We start from the raw sequence: 24433 nt of genomic DNA, 5'->3' as shown, positions 1-24433 counted from the left end.
TTTTTTTTTTCCTTTTTGCTCCCCAAGGACAGCCGAAGTCCCTCACATCTACCATTCACTAAAAACTTGGAGGACGTTTTGGGTTGGAACGGTCCCTCAAGATCATCTGCTTCAACTTCCTTAATTTAGGGATGAGAAAACAGAGGACCAAAGAGGCTGCCCGGTGACCTTGCTGGGAGGAGGGTTCCCAGGCTGCGTCCTCTCCTGCTGGGTGCCAAGGGGTGACTTGATTTCTTCAGCTCTCAGGCGTGGTCCTTGGTTATGCACCGGATCAGACCAAGGGCTCCATTACCCGGCTGCCCTCTGCCCATGGAGCTGACTATGTGTTCTGTAGCTGGGGCTCCTGTCAATTATTTTGACAAACACAAACACCTTCCAAGGAAACTGGATGGCTCCATGGACTAATTGTGACTTCCTTCTTCCTTGAACCAGCAAGGGACAGGAGGTACTTCCAGCTCAAGGATGGAGGTATCTGCCCTCTCAACATGTGGACCCACAGACAGTCCTGTGTAGGCAGCTGTGGCTCTGGGACCATCACCTCCTTGGATTTCTGGTTTAAAGTGGTACATTCCACGGGGTCTCTGTTCACGTGGAGAGTGAGAGGTTTTAAATTTTGGGAGGGACTCCAAGGTCACCCCAAGAGTACATGGGGGAGTCTGGTGCAGCTCCTAGAAAAGCAAGACGAGATGGACCTCCACCTTCCCCAAAATCTTTCCTGGCACCACATCTTACACAAGCAAGTGGTCTCCCCCAAACCCTGACACTGAAGTGGGCTGTGCTCCGGCAATTCATGAAATCAGCAGAAAAGGTTGTTGGCAGTTCCCTTCCTTTTTTATAAAATCAGCCTCTGCATGAATTTTCCCCAAAGTCAGGATTCTTAAACATGAGCCATCTCCTGATGACCTAACAGCTTGATAAAGAAAAGTCATTTTTAGCTGGGGAGGAAAACAGCACACCAAGTATCTTTATACAGATCCTTTTTATTGAGGCCTATGTAAGCAGTTTATCAACACAGAAAATCAGCCTGGCTGCCCCCAACATAACCGTGAAAGATGGTGATACTAACCGACAGTGACACACCACACAAGGCAGGTGACTGTGGACTCGGACCAGTATCTCGAGTGGGATATGATTTCCAACGTGTATAGTAAACACCTACGAAGAGGTGACTATAAAACTCCAGTGGCACAACTGATGTGAAAAGAGATTAAGATGAGGGTAATTTAATAGGGGCCATATCTAGACTTATAGTACCTAATTCACTGGCTTCACTTGGTGTAGCAATGCATGACGGAAAACGGATTTACTTCTTCAAGGGCATGACACTTTGCCACGGACAGAGTAAAATACATGACCACGTGGATGGCTATACAGCTAGGAAACCAGGGAGAGAAAAATATCAGCATGTGGGGAGGGACGACCCGCCCAACAGGGACTGATCTGTACTCTATTGCACACGGACCCTCAAGGGTCTGCTGGAAAAAAATACCTCTTGTAAAGTTTTAACCACATAGGAGCCCATTTCCAAAACCATTTTGAAACAGTGGCGGGGTGGGGGGGGGGTTTAGTCATGTTCAAATGTGCTCCTCCCGGAAGAGCTGTTTTTCAACCCAGTGGACCTTTTCTAAAGAATGTGGAGGAAGGATCTTCTATTCGGTAGCTGATGACTCAGGTGCGACAGTCAAGTCTTGAGGCGATGGTAAGAATGAGGCGGGATGGTGGATCTGGCTTCACAGGTGCACCTCAGCCCATGAAGGATGGCCACACAAGAAGGGATGACATCTACCTGCCCTGCTGGCTGGGGCCCCTACACAATGCCGTGACATCTGCATCAGGAGGGAGAGACACCGACGTGCTGTCCTGAAATCCTTTTATGATGGAGCCAGTCTAAAGTAAAGCATTCGGGGAAACCTGTCAGCAAGCGGGGACCTTGGGACGAGGTAGATGAAAGCAGTATTTCACAGCAGGTTCGAGGTCAGATGTCACCCCAAGAAGTGCCCTTGCCTCTCGCACAGATGGGAGGGTAAGCCATTGATGAAAACGGTCCATGGCCGTGAGACGGGATGTTTGCCCCACATTGCTGTACGCTTTGTTTCCGTTTTATTTTGTTGGGGGAAAAAAAACCCACAACAGAAAGGACTGCCCTTCCTTAAATAACAAACTATACAAATAAAAAGGAGCAGAAGTGTTGAGGAATGTTTTTGATGGAAACAAACCTAAGGATTCAATAAATAATATAAAATGCTTTTGTGCTAAAATAGAACTCTTGTTTTATATATTTATAAATGGAGTTTGGCAATCTTTATGTCACCCAGAAAAAAGCCAAATCGATCACAATTAGTTGAAACATACAAAAATACAATTTCACAAGAGAACAAAAAAAAACAGCCAGTGCTTAGCTTATCAACCACATGTAATATGCACATCATGGAATATAATCAACTAAGAAACAGGAAGTTGAATGTCAAGTCCTTTGGAACATGAATACACGATTAGAAATACTTCTCCATTCCCTACCCTGAAACGAGAAACATTTTATATTAGGGCAAGATTAAAAATGGAAGGGAGCATAGTTACCAGTTTTTCAGAGATGACTTTGAAATGTTAGGTATAAGAGAATCTCCTATAAGAACGTGAGTTAACTCCCAAATGCAGGTTTTTCCTGTATAGTTTTGATGGAAGGCATATACTGTTAAAGCCATGGTCTGCAGTGTGTACATGCTTTTTTTAAAAAATAAATAAATAAAGGCAATTTAAAATTTGGAATGTTACATTTATCAGTAAGTGCTAACACAACCATGCCAGTGAAGTAGCCAGACGCTCGTGCCCCCAGACGTTGCCAGAGCAGGGCACTCCTGTCACTCTGCTGTAAGAGAGCAGCTCCCTTAGTTTTTGAGAATGAAAGAAATCTAAAGGCCATTATGACTTGAGGACACCAAGAAGTATCGTTTTAGAGTTCAACTTTCATTCCTTCTACAGTAAGTATTTTTTGGCTGCGCCTTCAGCATGGGGAAGTTCCCGGGCCAGGGCTCAAACCTGTACCCCACAGCTATAATTAGAGCCACAGCTGTGACAACGCTATCTAGCTTAATCCACGGAGCCATGTAGGGACTCCCTTAGGCAGATTTTTTAAAATGTGGCCTGGATACAAAAAATTCATATTAATATGAATTTAAGTATTTATTTCAAGCTTCTCAAGACAACCTGATGTGGGAGGGAAAAATCATGTTCGATCTTTAGGAAAACAATGTTTTGAAAATATAGACAATTTAAAGCTTGCTCTGCCTTGGTTATTATGGCAACTTCGGTGGATGGGCAGCAATGTCCCCACCTGACCAGCAGGGCCCAACACTGACAGCTGCCCCCAACCCCTCGGTTGACTGCAAGTCACACACACCAGGACGGTGTACCAGCTCTGGGCCTTGTGCACCTTGCCCGAGGGTGCTGGATGACAAGCAGGGGCGACAATAATTGCTACAGAAAGTCCTGCTGGAAAGGAAACAGCCTCTTAGAAATGTCAGCAGTTCCATATTCAAGACTTAAAGGGACCAAGTCTTAGAATAGTTACTAGTCAATTCTTTTTTTTTTTTTTTTTCCTTTTTAAGGCTGCACCTGTGGTTCATGGAAGTTTCCAGGCTAGGGGTCGAATCAGAGCTGTAGCTGCCAGCCTATACCACAGCCACAGCAATGTGGGATCCGAGCCGAACCTACACCACAGCTTGAGGTCACGCCAGATCCTTAACCCATCGAGCAAGACCAGGGATCAAATCTGCATCTTCATGGATACTAGTTGGGTTCTTAACCTGTTGAGCCACAACAGGAACTACTCAACTCTTGTTAGAAGGGGAAGACTAATCCCAAAGCACCGAGTTCAACTGTAATTTTCCCTGGTGCTTTATGGTGGAAAGAGACTGGCTTTTACCGGCAAATTCACTCCTTTTTCCCTTTCCCCATCTCCACCAGGATCCTGCCTTCTGTGACACCTACTCCACCCACCCCCCAGCATCTGTCACTGATCCGAATGAAGCCAGATTCCTCTCTGGGTATAAACCAGGCATCCATTCTCTGCAAGGGGAGGAATTCACTCCTCAAGCATCTCTGAATGACATGGAAACATTTCCCTAAATGGAACTAAAAAAAATTACAAATAAATAAATCAGAAGAGATAAGTCTTATCTTAAACTGGCACATTTCTAAGTTTTTTTTAAAATAGGTTTACAGCAGGTGAGAAAAGTCCAACTTTTTGAGAATTTTCTTTTCTTCTTGATATGTAAAATTTCAAAATGTAAGAAAGGTCAATTCCACCAAAAAGTCAGATGTATTGGATTGGCTCAGCTATAAATGGGGCAAACAAAGAAACAAACAAAAAACAGTAGGAAAAAAGCCACACTTTGATCTTCTTGATAGTTAAACCACGTTGTCAATTGGTCAATGACATTTTTCAATGGCCAGGGAGGGCCTTAAAACAATTGTTTTTAATATCTGAACAGCACATTTCAAATCGCAAATCAAGCAAAATCTTGCTTAAAACAGATTGTTGTTTGTGGGTGTTGCTTTCCCTATTTATTTTCCAGTTTTTTGGCTATCTTTCTTGGGCAGAATTCTTCCTTTTTTCAGCAAGCCCTGACACAGGCCCTCCTCTTTATATGCAATAAAATATACGCAATTTGAAATTGTCATGTCTGTGAATTGACCAACCAGAGGCCCAAGGGGTGAAGCATTCATGTTAGCATGAGAAAAGAGGTGATTTCTAACAATTTTGCTGAAACGTCATACTTAAACATGATAGAGAAGGAAAAACCATGAACCCCAATAACATAAGGGGATAGAGCCACTGGAAAGAACATTTTAGGTTAAAAAAATAACTTTGGATTCCCAAAACTTTAAAAATTTATTCCATATATGCTATATAGCAGCTTAATCTATTGAGGCTTTGCTTTAACGATTCCTTTCATTTATGAAAATCAAGACAATATAACATAACTTTATAAAAATATCAACTTCGACGATCTTCTCTGACAATGCTTAAAGTACACCAACCACACAAATCTAAAATAATAAGAACACTTGTGCTCAATTTTGTCCCTTTTAATGGTCCAAGAGTAGGTAGGGTCAAACACCTGGGAATGATGTAACACTCTTAAGACCTATAACAGCCACATATACCAAGGCTTCTAAACTAATTGACCTCTTTGGCCATGTGGGGACCAGTGCGGCTCAGAAGGGACCCGGAGGAGTCTTCATTCGGCACAGAAATGCTCACCCCATCAGAGGGGCTGTAGGCATGAGTCCAGGTGGAAGGCTGGCCTCTCCATGGCTGCCAAACCAGACCCCAACACAACCAGGGACCCACCCACCCAGGACCAAAGCCACTCATCCTAACCTCACAGAGTACTTTTAATAAATGGCATCCAGGTGATGCACTGAGCGCTGTCATAATCAACCAAATTTGAGGTGGGAAAGGATAAAAGGTGACTTGCAATAAACTGGAGGCAGAAAGTCTCTTGGAGTATTTCCAATTGATTTTCCTTTACCAAAAGAAAGATAATCTTTTATCTTACTCCGGAGCACAAATGATATTTTTTTCAAAGAGAGGCGAATTGGCATTGGCTGGTGCCCCGGGTATGGAATGTGAGACTTAGCTAAGGCCAGCCGCTCAGGGACTTCATGCACCTTCTCCACATGAGGCTAAATCTCGACTCTGTCCAGCAGAGGTGCAGGACTCAGTGATTCCCAAGCTGTAATTACTCATCTCTGAACCATAAATGCTAAGCATAGGTGAGCTTGTGCTGGAGCCAGTAACCACAGCGACCGTGATAATCAACCATGCCTGGGAACTCACTCACTCTTTGCGGAGAACAACTGCTTTTCTGTCTTCGGTGGCTTTTTGTTACTTAAATTTCTTTTTTTAAAAAAAGTAGAATTTGAATGCTATTCTTTCAGGGAATCCAGGAGTTCCCTGGTGGCTCAGCAGGTTAAAGATTCAGCATTGTCATGGCTGTGGCTGAAGTCACTGCTGTGGCGTGGGTTGGATCCCTGGCCCAGGAACTCCTCTATGCTGTGGGTGAGGCCAAAACAAAACAAAACAAAAAACAGAGGACTCCCTGTAAACCGGGGCCCCCTCCTCCTACATTGGAACCAGTAGATAGAAGAACACATGTTAAACTCTGGCTAGTAGTTGAGACGGTGAACCTCAAGGTTGCTTTTCCAAAGTAGCTCCTATGAAGTAAAAGGCTCTTTTGGTAATTATCTTTCAAACTCTCAAAGTATCATCTCATTAAAAAGGACTTACTTTCCCAGTGAGCGTGGCACACACATGTAAACACAAAGATTTGGAACCTCTAAAAATATCGAGGACAGGATGCAGATAATTATGATGTCAAGTTATTTATATTGTTAGTAGTTGACTTAGAAACTTACAATAAAATTGCACTAAGAAGAGGACAAATACATGGATTTTGAAAATTACTGTTATTATTTTTAGTCTGATGACATGGAGGACTTTGCTGGGAAACACACTGGTTCTTATAACCCGGCACTTATTTGGGGTGTGAAACAAAGCACGGGGAGAGCAGGCCCCTGGGACCAGGCGAATGGCCTTTACGCTGTCACAGGCCAACCGCCCAGTGCACAGAAGTCCTCGCTAATGACAGCTGAACGACAACACAGGTCAAGAGACACAGTTAAGTAACCCCTTTTGACACATTCATCTTCAGCATTCTTTTTTTTTCAATAAAATTCATTTTAAATTATGCAAAAATGTAAAACAGAGTTTCCTTCCTTGATACAGCCGTTACAGAGATGCTTCCTGAGGTCAGGCAGAGGGGACCAGGACTGCTGTGTCACACAACTGCTTCCTGTCCAAACCCAAGACAGGCACACCCCCCCTAGCGTTCCTGGGCACCCAGACATGAGAAAGTGCTGTTGACCTGAAGGTTTTTGAGAATTGCTATTGCCTGGAAGTATAAAATGCCACTGCCTCTCCTAGAGCCACTGTAAACCTTCCCATGGTCCCGTGTCCGACGCCTTCGATGCCCAGCGGCTCCCACACCCCCAGGTCCCAGCTGCCTAGGCTCCCTGTCGGAGGTAGGCTAGTCCCTGGGGCTGTGCACCTCGTCCAGAAAACCTCTGCAGCTTTCGACCCCTGGGCAATGAGAGTCCGGTTCTCAAGCACACAGAAGACACCCCTGGGTGGGCTACTGTCCCCCCGCAGAATGAAGCAAAGACATCTAAACCCAGCAGCGGCTGTTTATGGATAAAACACGGCAATGCTGGGGCAATCTGCTACCCGACACGCCAGACGGTTCAGTCCCATTTTGACAAGTCTCAGATATGTTTGACATCAGATGTAAAAAGTGACGCGATCAGTAGGAATCGTTTCAAGTTCTGGGTTCACCTGTCACCAAAAGAAGTGTGTGGCAAAGAACGAGAACTTCATTTCTTCAGTAGTTTTGAGTGTGGACAGATGCAGTCGTGGCAGGAGGCCCCCAGGAAGGGAGGAGGCATGCCCCAGGCCTGAGGGTGGTCACCATTCCTACAGATGCCTCTCAGAATCCCGGGTCCCCAGCTATGGAGAAGCCTGGAGGCGCATCACCGGACCTCTCATCCTCACACTTCTCCCCAAGGCTGCACTTCGAGGGCTGAGCAGCCCGTGTGGACTTCCCGGAGGAGGTGCCGTCTCCTGGGACCCTCCCCAACCAGAATGTCAGAGGCCGTTGCTGTTCCTGTGGCAGAGAGGTGGCTTTGAGAGCTCCACGACGGCCGAGCGGGATTTGTTAAGGAACTTGGGAGCCCGACGTAGCAGCCGCTGGGCCTCCATGAACGTCTCTGTCAGCTCTTTCTTCCACTGAACGAACTCGGGGTCGCTCTGAAGGCAAATACACATGGGGGAAGAGTTGGGACAGGGTCACTGGCTTTGCCAACAGACATGGATGCCTCTGGCCAGTGCCAATGTCCTTGGAACTCCACCCCCTCCCACCACCAGGGAAAGCACACCCCATGTCCTGCTCCTCAGCAGGTAACTGGGGGGCAGGCCGGGACTTCCTCCAGGGTCTCCTTGCTCAGAGAAGGGACCAAGCCCTTCAGAGGAGCCTCATTGAAGCCCACCAGGAGAATCGCTGCCTTTGATTTCTGATCTTTAAAACAACTCGAGGAGTTCCCATCGTGGCGCAGTGGTTAACGAATCCGACTAGGAACCATGAGGTTGCGGGTTCGGTCCCTGCCCTTGCTCAGTGGGTTGACGATCCGGCGTTGTCGTGGGCTGTGGTGTAGGTTGCAGATGCGGCTCGGGTCCCGCGTTGCTGTGGCTCTGGCGTAGGCCGGTGGCTACAGCTCCGATTTGACCCCTAGCCTGGGAACCTCCATATGCTGCGGGAGCGGCCCAAGAAATAGCAAAAAGACAAAAAAAAATAAATAAATAAAAATAAAAATAAAACAACTCGAGTCTAGAACATAGTCCATGAGGAGGAGTTTTTACAAGTTCAAAAAGCACCTTCACGTATGCAATGATGTCCGGAAGTACTTGAATACATGTTTTCCTATCAACTACGGGTTTATCTCTCTAAACATGCTCTAGATACACATACACACCAGTAGAAACGTATTTAAACACACCTTTGTCTCTACTGTTGCCTTCTCTCTCTAAGGACACTCTTTTCTTCTCCCCCCAACCCAAAACCCCAGCAGAGAAGTATTCAGGAATTAAGTTTGGGCTACAATAGAACTGAGGAGAGAAAGAGGGCATTTCCCCTGGCAAGAGGAATCGTGGGGAGTCTTATGTTTATTTAAACACACAGATCTCAACTTCAAACATGCTGAAAGATCAGAGCAGATCTCGAAAAACTGTGCAACAAATAAAATTCAAGGCCCCTATTAAATACCGGACCGTTTCCAGCTAGGGTGACCATATATTTTCATGTCTTTTCTCCTGACATTTCTAATAAACCTTTCTTTACAATTAGAAAGAAAATATTTATTTATTTTTTGGGGTTTTTGGGCCGCACCTGTGGCATATGGAAGTTCCCAGGCTAGGGGTCAAATCGGAACTACAGCTGCCGGCCTGCACCACAGCCACAGCCATGCCAGATCCAAGCTGCATCTTTGACCTACACCACAGCTCACGGCAATGCCAGATCCTTAACCCACTGAGGGAGGCCGGGGATTGAACCCGCATCCTCATGGATACTAGTTGGGTTTATTACTGCTGAGCCACAATGGGAACTTCCTACTTATGTTTTTTAACACTTCTTTTAAAGTTACTGTTAATTTGCTGACAACCTTGTCTCTTCCGGCTTTTTTTGCTAAGTTTGCAAGTGATAGAGTATGGAGTAAGAAAATGTTTTATAACCAGGCAGGCATCTTTGCTGAATGTCTATATAATTGCTCAAACTTTCACCTCTGGAAAAAGTAAAAATAAAACTCACCTCACACTGTAAGACAAATTGCTTCCCTCCTTTTATCCTCAACAAAATGCATTTTTTGTCTTTAATCTGAGTTTCTTCCACGGACAGAATCTGTTCCATTGTCAGTAAATTTTGCTGACCATAAAAATAAAAAGATTATAAGTTACTTCATGTTATTTCATGATTTCTTAAGCTAAATGAGTAAGTAATACTGAAAACTTAGAAAAAGCTTTTAAAAATGGGCATTTTTCTTTCTTTGATGATATTCTGGGGAACGGGGGTGGGGGGCGGAAATGACTACAAAAGAATAGGTACAAAAGTTCAAACTATAACACCTCAAAGAAAAGCGCAAAATACAATATCTCACTAGAGAATACGATCTCAAAGAAAGGAATGTCTCTATGATGAGAAAAAACAAAGCTGTTCCCTCAGCACAGAAGTGACATGTGAACAAGTATGACTCCCATGTTCATTTTCTGCATCACACACTCACCTAGAGCTCATCAGTCCTGCTATGAGGGGACAATGATGCACCACGTGTGATCTACATGAGCAGAAGGGGTGTTGCTGGCTTTGAACCCAGCAGTTGAGTGACGGCTTGGTCACGTGAGCTTGGAAGCCAGTGCTATTTTGATCACATCAGAATGATGTTATAAACACAGGTGACATCATTAAGATTGTCCCACTGAGTCTATAGCATTATTGCTTCAGGCAAATGCTCTAGTGCCGCTGAGCACCTTACCATTTTATGTTTTTTGGGATAAATACTCCAGGAATCCTAAATGAAAAACAACACCATCATAAACGCACGTCTTATTTTCCTTACTTAGACTGATGAATCTACCTGTGTACATTATGTAGCTTCTCGAATAGATACTAAACACTGACTCTTTTAAAACCAAGATAACTTGCATCCCATGTTAAACAGAAGTTTTTTCTTTCTTTCTTTTTTTTTTTTTTGCTTTTTAAAAAAGGACCACACTTGCAGCATACAGAGGTTTCCAGGCTAGGGGTCTAATTGGAGCTATAGCTGCCAGCCACAGCCACAGCCACAGCAACGCCAGATTCAAGTCACATCTGTGACGTACACCACAGCCACTGCAATGCCAGATCTAAGCCTCATCTGCGACCTACACCATAGCTCACGGCAACACCAGATCCTTAACCCACTGAAGGAGGCCAGGGATTGAACCCGCAGCCTCATGGTTCCTAGTCAGATTTGTTTCCACTGCACCATGACAGGAACTCCCAAAAGATTTTTTTTTAAAGTTTAAAGTGAGACAATTTCCTTTCAATGTGTACAACAGTGACTTACCAGTAGATAGCATAGTAAAATGCAAAATATGCCCAGGGCCACTCATTATCTGGAAATATACATTAAATAATGATATATGTATGAATTACAACTCAGGTGCTAGGAAGTACTCTATAGTATAAAGAATACATATGTAGGTGTTTCTGCCTTGGTGCAGTGGGTTAAGAATCTGACTGCTGTGACTCAGGTCACTGCAGAGGTGATGAGGGTTCAATCCCCAGCCTGGTGCAGAGGGTCAAAGGATCCAGCGTTGCTGCAGCTGTAGCCTGGATTCAATCCCTGGCCTGGAAACTTCGATATGCCATAGGTACAGCCATAAAAGAAAATACACATGTAATATCATACAAAATATAGTTATACTTATAGATAATTATATATACATATTTTATGAATGTATCTTATATAATACCAGTACCTGAGTTAAAGTTCAGGGTGCCCAAAGAGTCTTATTATTCACAACTAGATGTATTAATTTTTAAAAACTGACTTCTATGGCACTAGTAACAGCAAGAAGATCCTGCTCACTTGTAAAGAATGTGCTAATATGCAAGAGCAATCACTCATAATTAAATGGCATCTTCACCAACAGGGATTTCCAAAACACATTCCAAAGTCAAATACACAAGACAGGCGTTCACAGTTTCCACACTGACCGCCGGAGCACTGCGTTCCGAAAGGGGGCAGCATTCTGATAGATAAAACGTCTTTCGGGCTTGGGATGATGTCCTGCTTTCTAGGACAATCATTCCTTCCCCAAGGGCAGACACCCTTCCACTGGGTTGGCCTCTTCCAGGGAGACAAGCCTGGGCTCCTCACACAGCAGGTACTTAATAAATGCTGCCTGACTTGCTACAAGGAACAGGGTGGATAAGAAATTTCATCAGCACCTGCGAGGACCTTAGAGGGCAGCTGTATCCTCCCATCCAATTGTACGAAGCCCACGTACAATTTGCCAACAAAGTGGAGCCAACGGGAGGGGCTGCAGGTGACCTGGGCTCAGCCTACACCACTTATCTCAGTTTACTTGACCTTGACTCTGAGTGATGGGGATGTGGGGCACAGGTAGACCCCGGTCAGAATCACCCATCGCCTACACCTGTCACTGGTGTCAAACTCTCCCTTTCTAAGGCTTGGTTTCCTCTTTATAAAATAAAGGCTGGAGCTCAAAGGTTGCTAAGCAAATTAAATGTGTGTGCGTGTGTATATGTGTGTGTGTGTGTGAGTGTTTACAGCACCTGGACTAAGATAAACATGCAAAGACTGTAGTAGCTATCATTTCTTTTCTTTTTTTTTTTTTTTTTGGTCTTTTTTAGGGCCACACCCACAGCAAATGGAGGTTCCAGGCTCAGAGTTGAACTGGAGCTGTACCTGCTGGCCTACACCACAGCCACAGCAATGTCAGATCCAGGCCTCATCTGCGACATACACCACAGTTCATGGCACTTCTGGATCCCGAACCCACTGAGCGAGGCCATGGATTGAACCTGTGTCCTCATGAATGCTCCGTAGCTATCATTTCTACTTCTCCCATTTCACAGACGAGGAAACTGAGGCTCAATCAACATAACATGTGCCAAGTCCCGGAGACACGGAGCAGTGGATTTAAACACCTCTGTGACTCCAAAGTCCTAGATTTTTTTTTGCCCCATTTTGTTCTACCCATCCCCTCTCCAGCAGTCCTCCAATCTGTCTGCTCTGACCTCACTGGATGGAACATTCTATTTTCAGGTATGACCAAACCCTTCCTTGACTCACAAATCTAAAAGTTACCATCTGAACATTAAAATCTCATGTGTACAAGTTAAAATAGATATACAGAGCAAGGGGGAGATTTTATAAAAGGTGCCAGCACCATGCAATTGCCATGGAAACCAGCGCGGGACTTACTCGGGACTCGCCCTCGCCTCTCCATTCAAGTCTGTTTGGAAAGAGGTAAAAATAGCGACGCTGCCACTGAGTCAGGAACGGGTTTCCCAGCTTCAGCATGTACCCGTGCATGATGCAGTCTCTTCCCAGAGCGTAATCTGAGGCACAGAGAACACAGCAAGGAACTCAGTAGGGTCTGCGTGCTTCTCAGAAAAAAAAAAAAAAATTATACCCTTTTTTGGGGGGGGGAAGAAAGTAAGTTTCTATAAAGAGAACACATGATGGAAATCATTATTTCAGTTTTTAAACACATTGAAGATGAGGCTTCTTCAGCTCTCTACTAACATGGAATGGCTGTTTCTCAACATTCTGAGGAATTCATGATGTTCCTCTGCTGCTCGGGGAGGGTCAGTGTTTGTTTGCAAACTATTTTTTTTTTTCCATTATGTAGAGTAAGAATTGAGGAATAGCAAGTGATTTTTTTTTTTGTCTTTTTGCCTTTTCTAGGGCTGCTCCCGTGGCACATAGAGGTTCCCAGGCTAGGGGTCTAATCAGAGCCGTAGCCACCGGCCTATGCCAGAGCCACAGCAACACAGGATCCAAGCCGAGTCTGCGACCTATACCACAGCTCAAGGCAATGCGGATCCTTAACCCACTGAGCAAGGCCAGGGATCGAACCTGCAACCTCATGGTTCCTAGTCAGGTTCGTTAACCACTGCGCCACGACGGGAACTCCAATAGCGAGTGATTAAACTCAAGCTTTGCCCAAAGTACCTTTGCCTTTATGTTGAACTGAGGTTCTTATTTATTTTTGGCTGAACCTTCATCTATGGAGGTTCCCAGGCGAGGGGCCGAATGGGAGCTGCAGCTGCCGGCCTACGCCACAGCCACAGCAACAATGGATCTAAGCTGCATCTGTGACCTGCACCACAGCTCACAGCAATGCTGGATCCTTAACCCTGAGCAAGGCCAGGGATTGAACCCACATCCTCAAGGACACCGTCAGGTTCCTTAACCCACTGAGCCACAATGGGAAAGCCCCTTTAATGCTATTTAAAAAATAATAATAATAACAGAAAGGGGGTTTTCTTGTCCAAGGAAGCCAAATATACATAAGGATCAAAACCTATTCTTTCTTACACTTAAGGTTATAGTTATCCTTCAAATATATGGTTATAGAGGGAGACCAAGTGAATTCACACTCATGCTGAGTTCTGATTATATTTTTACAGCAAAGCATTGTTTCTGAAAAAGAAAAGCATTGTTTCTGAAGTGGCTTGCTTTGCCTTCTTTGGAGGCCTTGGTGATTGTTCTAAAACTCACTCATTTGCTTATTCATTCAACTGTGAAGGCAACGGACACCAGGTGCTGGGCCTGTTCCAGGAGTACTGGATTCAGCAGCAGAGAAAAGAGACAAAAGACCTCACCTTCAGGGACGTTATATTCTAGTGGGAGATCCAGGTAAAAAACAAATAAGCAAAACCCATGTTGTACCACTTGGACATAAGCAGGAAGGAAAAGAATGAAGGAGGAAGGGGCCGGGGAGGGTCAGAGGCAATGGGGTGTGGTTTGTGGAGTTGCCATTTTAATGGGAAAAGTGTCTACATTTAGAAAGTATATTTAAAGTATAAGTCTTATATTTTTACTTCAGAGATTTAAGCCTAGACGTCATTGTTCTGTCAGGGTGACTTCTGAGATCTTCAACCAAGATCCAGGTATCCCTGAATTACTTATATAGGAAGATAAATTCATTAATTTGCTAGATGTGCTGCTTGCAGCTCTAATTAAAAAGACACTTCAACAAGGTCATTAAGACATGCATTTTTTTTTTCTTCTGGGTCCAAATCATCAAGATTCTGGTGACATCACAGCTCTCCCCTGGGCAAGTTACTGCGGGTATAACTTCCTGTGTAAACTGTGTTCTGGCGCCGCAGTCCTGAGTGATCTCAGTGGACCCGTTCTCTAAAGGACAGCTTAGGAATAAGTCCCATTTCCCCTCAGAATGGAGGGGAGCACAGTTAAGGGCTGTCGTGTTCCACTAGTGCACTCAGGTGGCTTTTAGGTAAGGAGTCATTCATCCAGGACTGTGGACACCTTTCTAAATAGATGAAATATGCTCCCGGGGAACAGTCAACAAGACCCAGGAATCCTGCATCAAGATACTTCCATCTGGGAATTCCTACTGTGGCTCAGCAGTAATAGACACGACTAGTAGGATGTGGGTTCGACCTGACCTTGCTCAGCGGGTTAAGAGTCCAGCGTTGCCAATAGCTTCAGTGTAGTTCGCAGATTCGGCTTGGATATGGTGTTGCTGAAGTTGTGGGCCAGCAGCTGCAGCTCCAAGTTGACCCCTAGCCTGGGAACTTCCATATGCTGAACGTGCAGCCCTAAAAAGGAAAATAAGAAAAAAGAAAAAAAGCAAACTGTTCATAGACTGAAACCATTCCTTGTCATTCTTATTACACATTAACCTCAAAGAGGTCTTTGCTTAGATGTAAAACAGAAAGATGTATTATCATAATCACTCGGTGCAATACATTTAAATGTCCAAATCCATCATGTCTTAGAAAAATCAAGAGTGACTTCAATGAAACAAACTTTCAAATTGGCCCCCAAACTCTCCAAAGTAAGAAGGCATATTGACAAAAGCACTGCTGGCTACGTATTATTTATTTGTGGACTAAAGACTTTGAAATATTATCTCACACCCAACTTTTCCAAGCCCGATAAAACAAAAACAAGTTATGGCGTTTCCCTCCTCTATTAGGAAGTACTTTATGACCCAGATACCGTTTTCAGCTTTACAAGAAATCTTGAAAATTCATTGCATTAGAAATATCTTGAGACACACCAGCTATTTTACCTTCTTCATGGCCAAGTTGCTTATTTTTAGCTCTCTTCCTGGCCTCTATTTTATCCGTGTCTGCATTTACTGCTTCGTAAACTGTTTCCGCCACTTCCTGCTGCCAGCGCTCGGAGATCACCAGAGGGAAGTTCTTGTAGAGTTCTTGGTCGCAATCAAGAAGCTTATTAATTTTAAGAAATCAAGATATTTATGATTTAACATGCTTACAAAGGCAAAAGATTCAAAAGCACCATAACTGTGTAGGAAGATAACTAGATGACAACCTATAACCACTTAGGGACAATTTATTCGTTGTCCAAAACCAATGATAATCAAACAACTAGGATACACAAAGGGTGATAACCCTGGGTCGGTTTGGTTCAGCCTAATCTTCTGCAGCACCGTTGCTGTGTTTTTACCAATGAAAACGAACATATACAGGGTTTTAGTTTAAGTACTATAAGAATCTGACCACAAAATAAAATTTCAATTATAGTAAGGATATTTTATTTGTAAAACCAGGAAAACAGATCCCTATGGTTTCAGATATAGTTCCAGGAAGGCTTTCTAACCTCCTTCCACTCATCTGGAAAAAAAAAAAAAAGGTGAACTAGGCTGAATTTACCATTTGTCCCAGGAAGCTTCCAACCAATCCATGCTGAGTAGGGTGATCATAAAGCTTGAGACACATGGAAAGTTTAGGCAACCTGGCCTTTCAGAGGGGCTATCATAAAAATTACCCTTAAAGATAGCATTTCTCTTCCAAACTATTACTCAAAATTCTCCACTCTTCCCCCTCAGTGAGGCTGAGCTGTGACGGGGAGCTGAGGAAATGGCTTTATGCATTTGAGCTACAGTTTTGTGGCAGAAAGGCGAGCGATCCGGCTGATGGAAAATAATAGGCTTGTAGAGACAAAAAAGCACAGGTCTCTTTAAAAGCTTGACTTGCTCACTCCCTGGCCTGAGGGATAATTACGGGAGAGATATTATTACGGGCAAGTTATTTAGAAGGAAAAGGGAGAAAGACCAAGAGTGAGGCACTGCCCACAGGCCTTTAGAGAATCATCGAGACACTGAGGGAACCTGAACTCTCCACCCACCCTTAACTGATGTTATCCTGATGTGTTGATTCTGAGATCAAAACATGCACAGTTTTTCCCCTTTGTCTTCTGCAAACTTTGCCCAAACCAAGCCTAGCTCTGAAACCTCTGGTTGTTAGGAGTGTGTGTGAGTGAGTGTGTGTGTGTTGAGGGGTGGGGGGTGGGGTGGGGAGTTGGAGCATCAAGGCCAGAAGAAGGGCACTAGGACAGCTTCTGGAGTGTTTAGCAAAAGTCAAAATCCCTCCTTTCCAAAGCAGGTGCTCTGAAATGGACCACCCTGCTTTGTATACATACAGTTCCACCTCCATAAGGTCACAGAACCTTGGTCTTTACGACTTGGCCTATCTGAGAAATGAATAAAACCTTTACATGAAGTGAGTTTTTTTTTTTTTCCTTTCCCCTTAAAGAATTAGGTATTACTTGGGCCGCTTTTCAGAGACAAGAGTATGTTCTTTCTCAACTCAGGCTCAGGAAGAACCCAAACCACAACTACGGGAGCTCTTAGAAAATATGCCAGAAGCTTGACACAGGTGATCCATCCTCGGGGAAGGCTTGGCAATGAAACTGCTCACTCGCAGGTGAAAAAACCAAAGCTCATGGGGTTCCCTACACGGCTCAAAGCACTGACGTAATAAATGCAGATCTGAGCCCAGCCTGTCTGACTCCAAAGCCTAGATTACAGGTGACAAAATTTAAAGCCCGAGAATCTCTTTTGAACATCAAAAATGTCACAGCCTCCTGCGTGATATTCATTTTATGTTTAATTCCCTTTGATGGAGAGAAGTATGTCTAATGACAAGAGTCTACTGTGATGGCAGTGAGCCTTTAAGACAGCTTTGGGGAGGGAGGGACTGTTCCCAAGGCTCTGCAGCAGGAGGCCACTTACACCCTGACGACCCGTCTGCCAAGGTGTCTGGGCCATGGTCACACTGCTGCCCCTGGGGGTGCCCTCCATGGTGCCTTGTCTAATCTGCACCCCTGCCCCCCACGACATGCTGAGAAGCTGGTCCCGTGGGCACCCAGTCACCTTAACAGCTCATCTCTTCCTTCTCGACACCATTAGTTATAACCAACTCCATCCCCGGGGTCCTGACTGTACTGGGCCTTCTCGTGCTGCCCCCAGTAGCTGCCCTCCTCCTGAGAATCTTCACATCCTCCTTCAGCCATGCAGCCACCATTTCTGCCCCCTTCCTATGTGGTCCCAGTTCTGTGTGTCTCTAGTTACAGCTCTGGCCAGGTCCTTGCATCTCGTATCTCATGCTTCCCTCATACCTACACCTGGCAGGTGTGAGTGCTAACAGGACTGTGGCCTCCCCTTCCCTTCTACTGGAGGAAGCTACCTGTTAGGAAAGATGAAGGGGGATGACAAAAGGCCATAAATGCAGGCAGCTGAGAAGACACCAGGGGCCTCTTGGAAGGAGTGGGGAGACCCCGGGAGAAGCGGAGAAAGTGGGGGCAGTGAGCCCTTGACATGTAGTGACACACTTTGACTCAGCCTCCTAGGAGATGACTTTCCCCGTGACTCACCACCTCTAATTACACCCTGTATACTTGGAAAATAATGATAGGAACAAAAGTTTGAAAAATGCAGGGGATTCTATATATATATTTAAAAAACAGTGATTATTTCACTTTTGATTGACAAATGCAAAATGATTCACGCTGTTTGCTCTTTTTCATCCTAACGCAGAGAGAGTGGGATGCTTGGGAGCACTCAGAAGACTGGCTCTCTGGCAGGAGGCCAAGCACGTTTGCCATCACATGGGTGCTTCTTCTGCTTCGTTACACTCTTGGGTTTTCTATCAACCAGAAATCCATCCAAATCAATAAAAACGTGACCATTTTGCAGTTTATCAGACACAACGTGGTGGCTCGAAAGAAAGCTTTCATGGTTTCAAATTCAGATCCTTGACACTTAATAGCCACATCCATCAAATATGTGGACAGTCATTTGAGAGTTACCGTCCACAGACAGGCCAGGACCGACAAAGTCACAAAGTTTGATTCCCAATTGAAAAATCCTCCACCCTCTAAAAGAAAACCCTGGAAGCAAAAAGCATCACAGGTGTACCTTGATGCCTTTGGTATCCTCTTCATCAAATGAGCCGATGTCAAAGGCGTCAGCAGCATTGACTTCTCCCCGAGGAGGAATCAAGGGTGGAGGGTACTGGAAGATGCAAAGAAGTGGGCTTCAGTTAGCAAGTGACTCTCAGCCCTGTGCCCACCTGCTATTCTATAGAGATCGCAGTGCAAGACATCAATGTGCCACATGCAATATGCAGCTCACTCAAGCTCAGGCAATCACAGCAGGGCTCACAGACAAGCTTGTGCCAAGAACAGCCCCCAAGGGAGATGCGGCCCCGCATTCCAGCTGCTAGAGCCTTAATGCCTGCAATGGAACCGGGCGGGTGCCCCGTGCCCACAAACATCCCTGAGGCCAATGTGGGCTCAACCCGGGCTCAGACTCCAGTTCTAATCAGGCAGGACAAACTGGGCATATTTCCTCAACTGTCTGACTTTATGCAGAAACAAGTTCAAAGCTGACCATCCACATGGAGAGCCAAAAAAATGACTTTAATTTGGGGTGTGTTTCTGTATTCTCTCTTTTAATGAGAATATTAAAAAGTAGTTTAAAATAAGCAAAGAGGATTGTGCTGCTATCCAATAACGCTAATTCTGAAATTACATGGTGCTGGGCTAGAAAGATATCTGTAGGTTTATGGCAAATGTTTCTGGTACATTTTTACATATAAATGAGGAGGGAGAAGTTGCCCCCAGGGGAAGAAGCCATAAGGCAGCGCTTGGATAGGAAAGCCAGAAGCAGGGCTGCAGAGGGGAAAGCTGGGGCAGAGCCCTGGGGGCAGAGCCAGGAAGTGGAGATGCAGATGGGGAGCACAGCGGGGGTGGTACCCAGGGTGGGGTCCCAGCAGGAGTACCTTCTGCAGGTAGACGTGCTGCCAGTCGATGCCTCTGAAAAAATCATGCGCTTTTAGCTCCTGTGCACTGCAGGAGAGAGGGAGTCACAAGGGTGGTAAGAGTGTGTTTGGAAATCTAAGAAATGGTCTGCAAAATTGATCTCCCATTAGAGAACACACAGGGATGATTATTTCCAGCTCTTTGAGAAAGCAAATAAAATATGCTTCTTTCAAAGCAACCCAGGAAACACAGTGATGTTTAGAAATACTGCACACTGAGCCTAGGAGCACTATCCCCTATGATAATTTCTTGGGGATGTTTCTCCCCGTCTAAGATAACTGAGGTGTTTTTGCAGATTAGATCTACATCTGTATCTGATTCTGTCATCATGAGAACCAATTTAACTAAGAATTAAATTAGAGATCTACACGTTAGAGAGACTGACGGCAAATGTCTACAAGTCATGACAGATCAGATGATAGGAATATGAAGCACCAAATATTTATTTCAAAGCGAACTAGAAACCTAAGAGCAGCATACTGTAGACCAAAGAAGTTCATAAATTGAAGAAACAGTTTTTTCCAGTGAGCACTGCTAAGTTCAGTTTATGTGGCACAGAAGAAGCTGCCTCCATCTAGGACACGTATGTTCCTGGCACCCCCATACCTGCGGTTCCCTCCCAGGCCCTGCCTGGGCCACCCTCCCGTCCACATGGCAGAGCCCCAGGGCCAGGTCTCAGGCCCTTCCCTCTGCAGTCGCTCCCTAGGTGATCTTACCCTGCCAGGTTTCTCAGTGCCCTGTGCTTGTAGATGACTCCCAACCCTACCTCCCAAACACTGACCCTTGTCCTGTGCCCCAGAGGCCTCTTTCTCCAAGTGCCAACTCAGCACCTCCACTCAGATGAGGTCAGAAGGCCTGAGGCACAACTCCTGACTGTCCCTTCCACACTTTGCTGTCTCAAGCCACCAGCCCAACATCCCCATTCCATACCTCCCAACAGTCACTAAAAAGACAGGAGAGGAGCCTGGAGACATAAATCCACCACAGAGAGTGATGGACACCCACCAACAGACGAGATGGGAGCAGAGAGAGGAGCAGTGGTGGACAGGAAGTGGCAGGGCCTGAGATGCTACACTCCAGGCTCGTCACAGTGTGTGTGTGTGTGTGTGTGTGTGTGTGTGTGTGTGTGTGTGTGTGTGTGTGTGTGTGTGTGGTGAGACAAGCTGAAGATAGAATGTTACCTAGAACTCTGTACATGGAAACCACACACACACACACACACACACACACACACACACACACACACAGCCCATACTTTCTTCTACATTCAAAACCAAAACACCTGCAGCTATATCTTTAATGGGAGGAAGGGACCTTCTGAAAGGTTCTACTTTTGAGAATTTAAACCTGGGGAGTTTCCATTGTGGCTCAGTGATAATGAACCCAACTAGTATCCACAAGGATGCAGATTCGATCCCCAGCCCCACTCAGTGGGTTAAGGACCTGGTGTTGCCGTGAGCTGTGGTGTAGATCACAGAAGCAGCTTGGATTCTGTGTTGCTGTGGCTGTGGCGTGGGCTGGAAGCTGCAGCTCCGATTCGACCCCTAGCCTGAGAACTTACATATGCTGTGAGTGTGGCCCTAAAAAAAAGAAAGAAAGAAAGAAAGAAACTAAACCTGGGAACTGTACTCAATATCCTACAATAACATATAGTGGGAGAGAATGAAAAAAAGAATATACACAAAAATATATATACACACACACAGAGCCGAATCACTTTACTATACACTTGAAACACAACATTGTAAATCAATGCTATTCCAATAAAACTTTTTAAAAAAGAAATTAAACCTGCTAAGGATTTTAAAAAACGACAAAGGATGGAAACCTAAGCTATCTCAAAGCAAAGATACAGATAACATGTGTGACCAGGAACATGGTGACCACTCTAGAAACCCCAACATCTAGCAACAGGAGCTGTAAGTGCTAACCATGAGTGTGGAGGCGAGGAAAGGCCAATTCAACGAAATAAGAGTATTCTCCAGCTGAGGAATGGGAGAGAAAGATCTGTTTTAAGTCTTTCTCTATAAGCTTTCCAGGTACTGCCGCTTAGGTTTGTTTGCTTTTTCAGGGTCAGGGCAACAGACAGAAAGCACATTTAACATATCAGTGGATCAGTGAGATGTGAGAGAAAAATACAAAAGAACCAGATCAGAATGTTCCACTGCCATAGTGACAAACAAGATCTTTACTGAAACTTTCAAATGAACTATGAGATATCGGAATTCATTTCCACCACCTTCATGGTTGATTTTTAAAGTCAAAAAGGTAGAGACGCCTTTAATTTGTTAATTACAAAATACATGCGACCACTTACCTAGTTCCTATGTGAGCCCTTCCCCCTCCAATTGAAATGGGACCTTCGTGACATAATGAAAAGAATGGCTCTGCTTTGCAGAGGAAGATGCCGAAAGGCAGAAGTAATGGCCTACCCGCCTCCGTGGCAGCCGAGTCGCTTACTAACGTCGCGCTGGAGCAAGCTTTCCAGGAGGGACTTCAGCTCAGGGGAGAAGATGTCTGGAAGTTCCACATTCTGGGGGAGTGGCGGAGGGGATAAGATTTCAAAAAGGCATTCATGGAAACAGTGCCCGCACAGCCGATCAGATTTAAAGGCCTTTCCTTGGATGAGGAAAGTTCCCACAGTGGGAACTCTTAATTTCATTCTTGACTTTCCATAAACGTTCTCTTACGAAATGTTGGCAAATCCTGATATTTGCCTTGGCATCTATTTCCATTACTTGAAGAAACCCCCTTTTCTTTTCTTTTCTTTTTTTTTAACACTGGTTGTAATGGAATGAAACATGAAAATTACAAAGCAGATTAAAACAGTTTTTGAGCTCCTTACCATGGTGAGCGTCATTCGGTCTATCTCGTGCTTATCTTTGGTTTTATGTTGTCTGAAAGGGCTGTGACTGTAGAAATAAAGAAAATTCTATTACCGTATGGTTTCAGGCAACTTAGCAAATATCACTGACTACTATCTGGGCAAGGTGTTATGTTCTGTCACTGCTCCTTTAAACCTGTAGAAATGCAAAAGCCGTAAACATCTACCATTTCAGAGAAAAACTGATGATCAGATTAATGATCAGATATATTAGGTCCTGAAAGAGCAAGGCTTACTCTTGAACTGCCTGATCCTCAGTTCAATAAAATCGTGGTACCAAAATACATTTAAATATATTCCAAGTGATAATTTAAAACATCAATTGGAAAAAAATTAGCCATCTGGTACTTATGAAAATGAAAGTCATATATATAACATTTGTCACATTAGTGCTTGAGGTAATAGTAATATAATTTTCATACTTTTGTTTCAGAAAAATGAATATTAGTCCCTCAAACAACCTAAAGAACTGCAGTCAAGTCAAAACATGACCAAGATGAACACTCATCCCCTTAGAATCCAATAATTTTAAGCAATGCATTCCTTTGAGGATAAGAGATATAAACTCACCCTGTTCTTCTAGACCCTCTAGCGTTCTGAGAACTGCTCACCCACATTTTAGCAATTTTATAAAGAGCCTCGGACTGAAGAGTCAGAAACCCTGGGTTCACACTATGACTTGGCTGTTTGCTAGCTGTAAGCCAGTCATGTAGGCCTTCGGTATTAATTTCTTCATCTGTAAATGGCACAGAAATGAACAACCAAAATAATGTATATGCTAGTCACTAAGATAATGGCAGGATGCAGTGGGTATCTGATATACATCTGTGAAATTAATTAATAAAGCTGAATCTAACTCTATAAAGTGAATATCTGCTTGAAACTATGTAGGGAAATTATCCTTACTCTTTTTTTTTTGGGGGGGGGTGTCTTTTTTTTTTCAGGGCCATACCCACAGCATATGGAAGTTCCTGGCTAGGAGATGAATCAGAGCTGCAGCTGCTGGGCTGTGCCACAGCCACAGCAACACCAGATATGAGCTGAGTCTGCAACCTAACCCACAGCTCATGGCAACATGGGATCCTTAACCCACTGAGTGAGGCCAGGGATCGAACCTACATCCTCATAGATACTAGTTGGGTTCATTACCACTGAGCCACAAGGGGAATTCCAAGTTATTCTTACTCTTGATTATGTTTTTAACATGCTGAAGAAGCTGGCTTTTTTTTTTTTTTTTTTTTTTTTGCTTTTTAGGACCACACTTGCGTCATATGGAGGTTCCCAGGCTAGGGGTCTAATCTGAGCTCCAGCTGCTGGCCTACACCACAGCCACAGCAATGCCAGATCCAAGCTGTGTCTGTGACCTACATCACAGCTCACGGCAACGCTGGATCCTTAATCCACCGAGCAAGGCCATGGATCGAACCTGAAACCCCATGGTTCCTCGTTGGATTTGCTTCTGCTATGCCATGACGGGAACTCCTGAAGAAGCTGGCTTTTAAGGTTTATCATAGATATTACTTACACATGGAATATGACGCAAATGAACTTACCTACGAAACAGACAGAGACTTGCAGACATAGAGAACAGACTTGTGCTTGCCAAGGGGGATGCAGGGTGGGTGAACAATGGACTGGGAGTTTGGGATTGGCAGATGCAAACTGTTACACACAGAATGGATAAACATAGTCCTACTGTATAGCACAAGTGTGTGTGTGTGTGCATATATATACACACATATATATGTATATATGTATGTATGTATAACTGAGTCACCTTTCTGTAAGGCATAACTTAACACAACACTGTAAATCAAAAAATTAATCTTAGCATTAAAAGAGACTAGTAAACACATAAATTAGAAAATCATGGCCTTATTCATCTCTTTGAAAATGAAAGATGAGGTATAATGATTAAGTTTTCTGACAGCAGGACATGCCTATGAAATGATTAACCCTATATTTTATTTATAAAGGCAAATATAACAATTTGAGATATTTCATGAAATAGTTTTAAAGTTAACTCTATGAAATGGACTATGATGT

At 44.3% G+C, this 24433-nt stretch overlaps 1 protein-coding gene across 1 annotated transcript in view; it reads right to left on the bottom strand.

Moving 5' to 3' along the window:
• Positions 1 to 5073: 5073 nt before the first annotated feature.
• Positions 5074 to 24433, bottom strand: part of GRK3 (G protein-coupled receptor kinase 3) — a 128144-nt gene continuing 108784 nt past the window's right edge. Inside the window, exons 14-21 of the mRNA XM_047762235.1 lie at positions 22349 to 22415; positions 21936 to 22036; positions 19464 to 19530; positions 18599 to 18694; positions 15446 to 15608; positions 12604 to 12740; positions 9423 to 9536; positions 5074 to 7867 (exon numbers count right to left, since the gene is read on the bottom strand). Coding sequence (XP_047618191.1) covers positions 7706 to 7867; positions 9423 to 9536; positions 12604 to 12740; positions 15446 to 15608; positions 18599 to 18694; positions 19464 to 19530; positions 21936 to 22036; positions 22349 to 22415 — 907 coding nt within the window. The 3' untranslated portion in view covers positions 5074 to 7705. The remainder of the gene's footprint in view (positions 7868 to 9422; positions 9537 to 12603; positions 12741 to 15445; positions 15609 to 18598; positions 18695 to 19463; positions 19531 to 21935; positions 22037 to 22348; positions 22416 to 24433) is intronic.

The sequence above is a fragment of the Phacochoerus africanus genome, chromosome 15 (genome assembly GCF_016906955.1).
Source record: "Phacochoerus africanus isolate WHEZ1 chromosome 15, ROS_Pafr_v1, whole genome shotgun sequence".
NCBI classification, from domain to species: Eukaryota; Metazoa; Chordata; class Mammalia; order Artiodactyla; family Suidae; genus Phacochoerus; species Phacochoerus africanus.
Note: the sequence above shows the minus strand (reverse complement) of the source record. Positions and strands in the feature narration are given on the sequence as shown.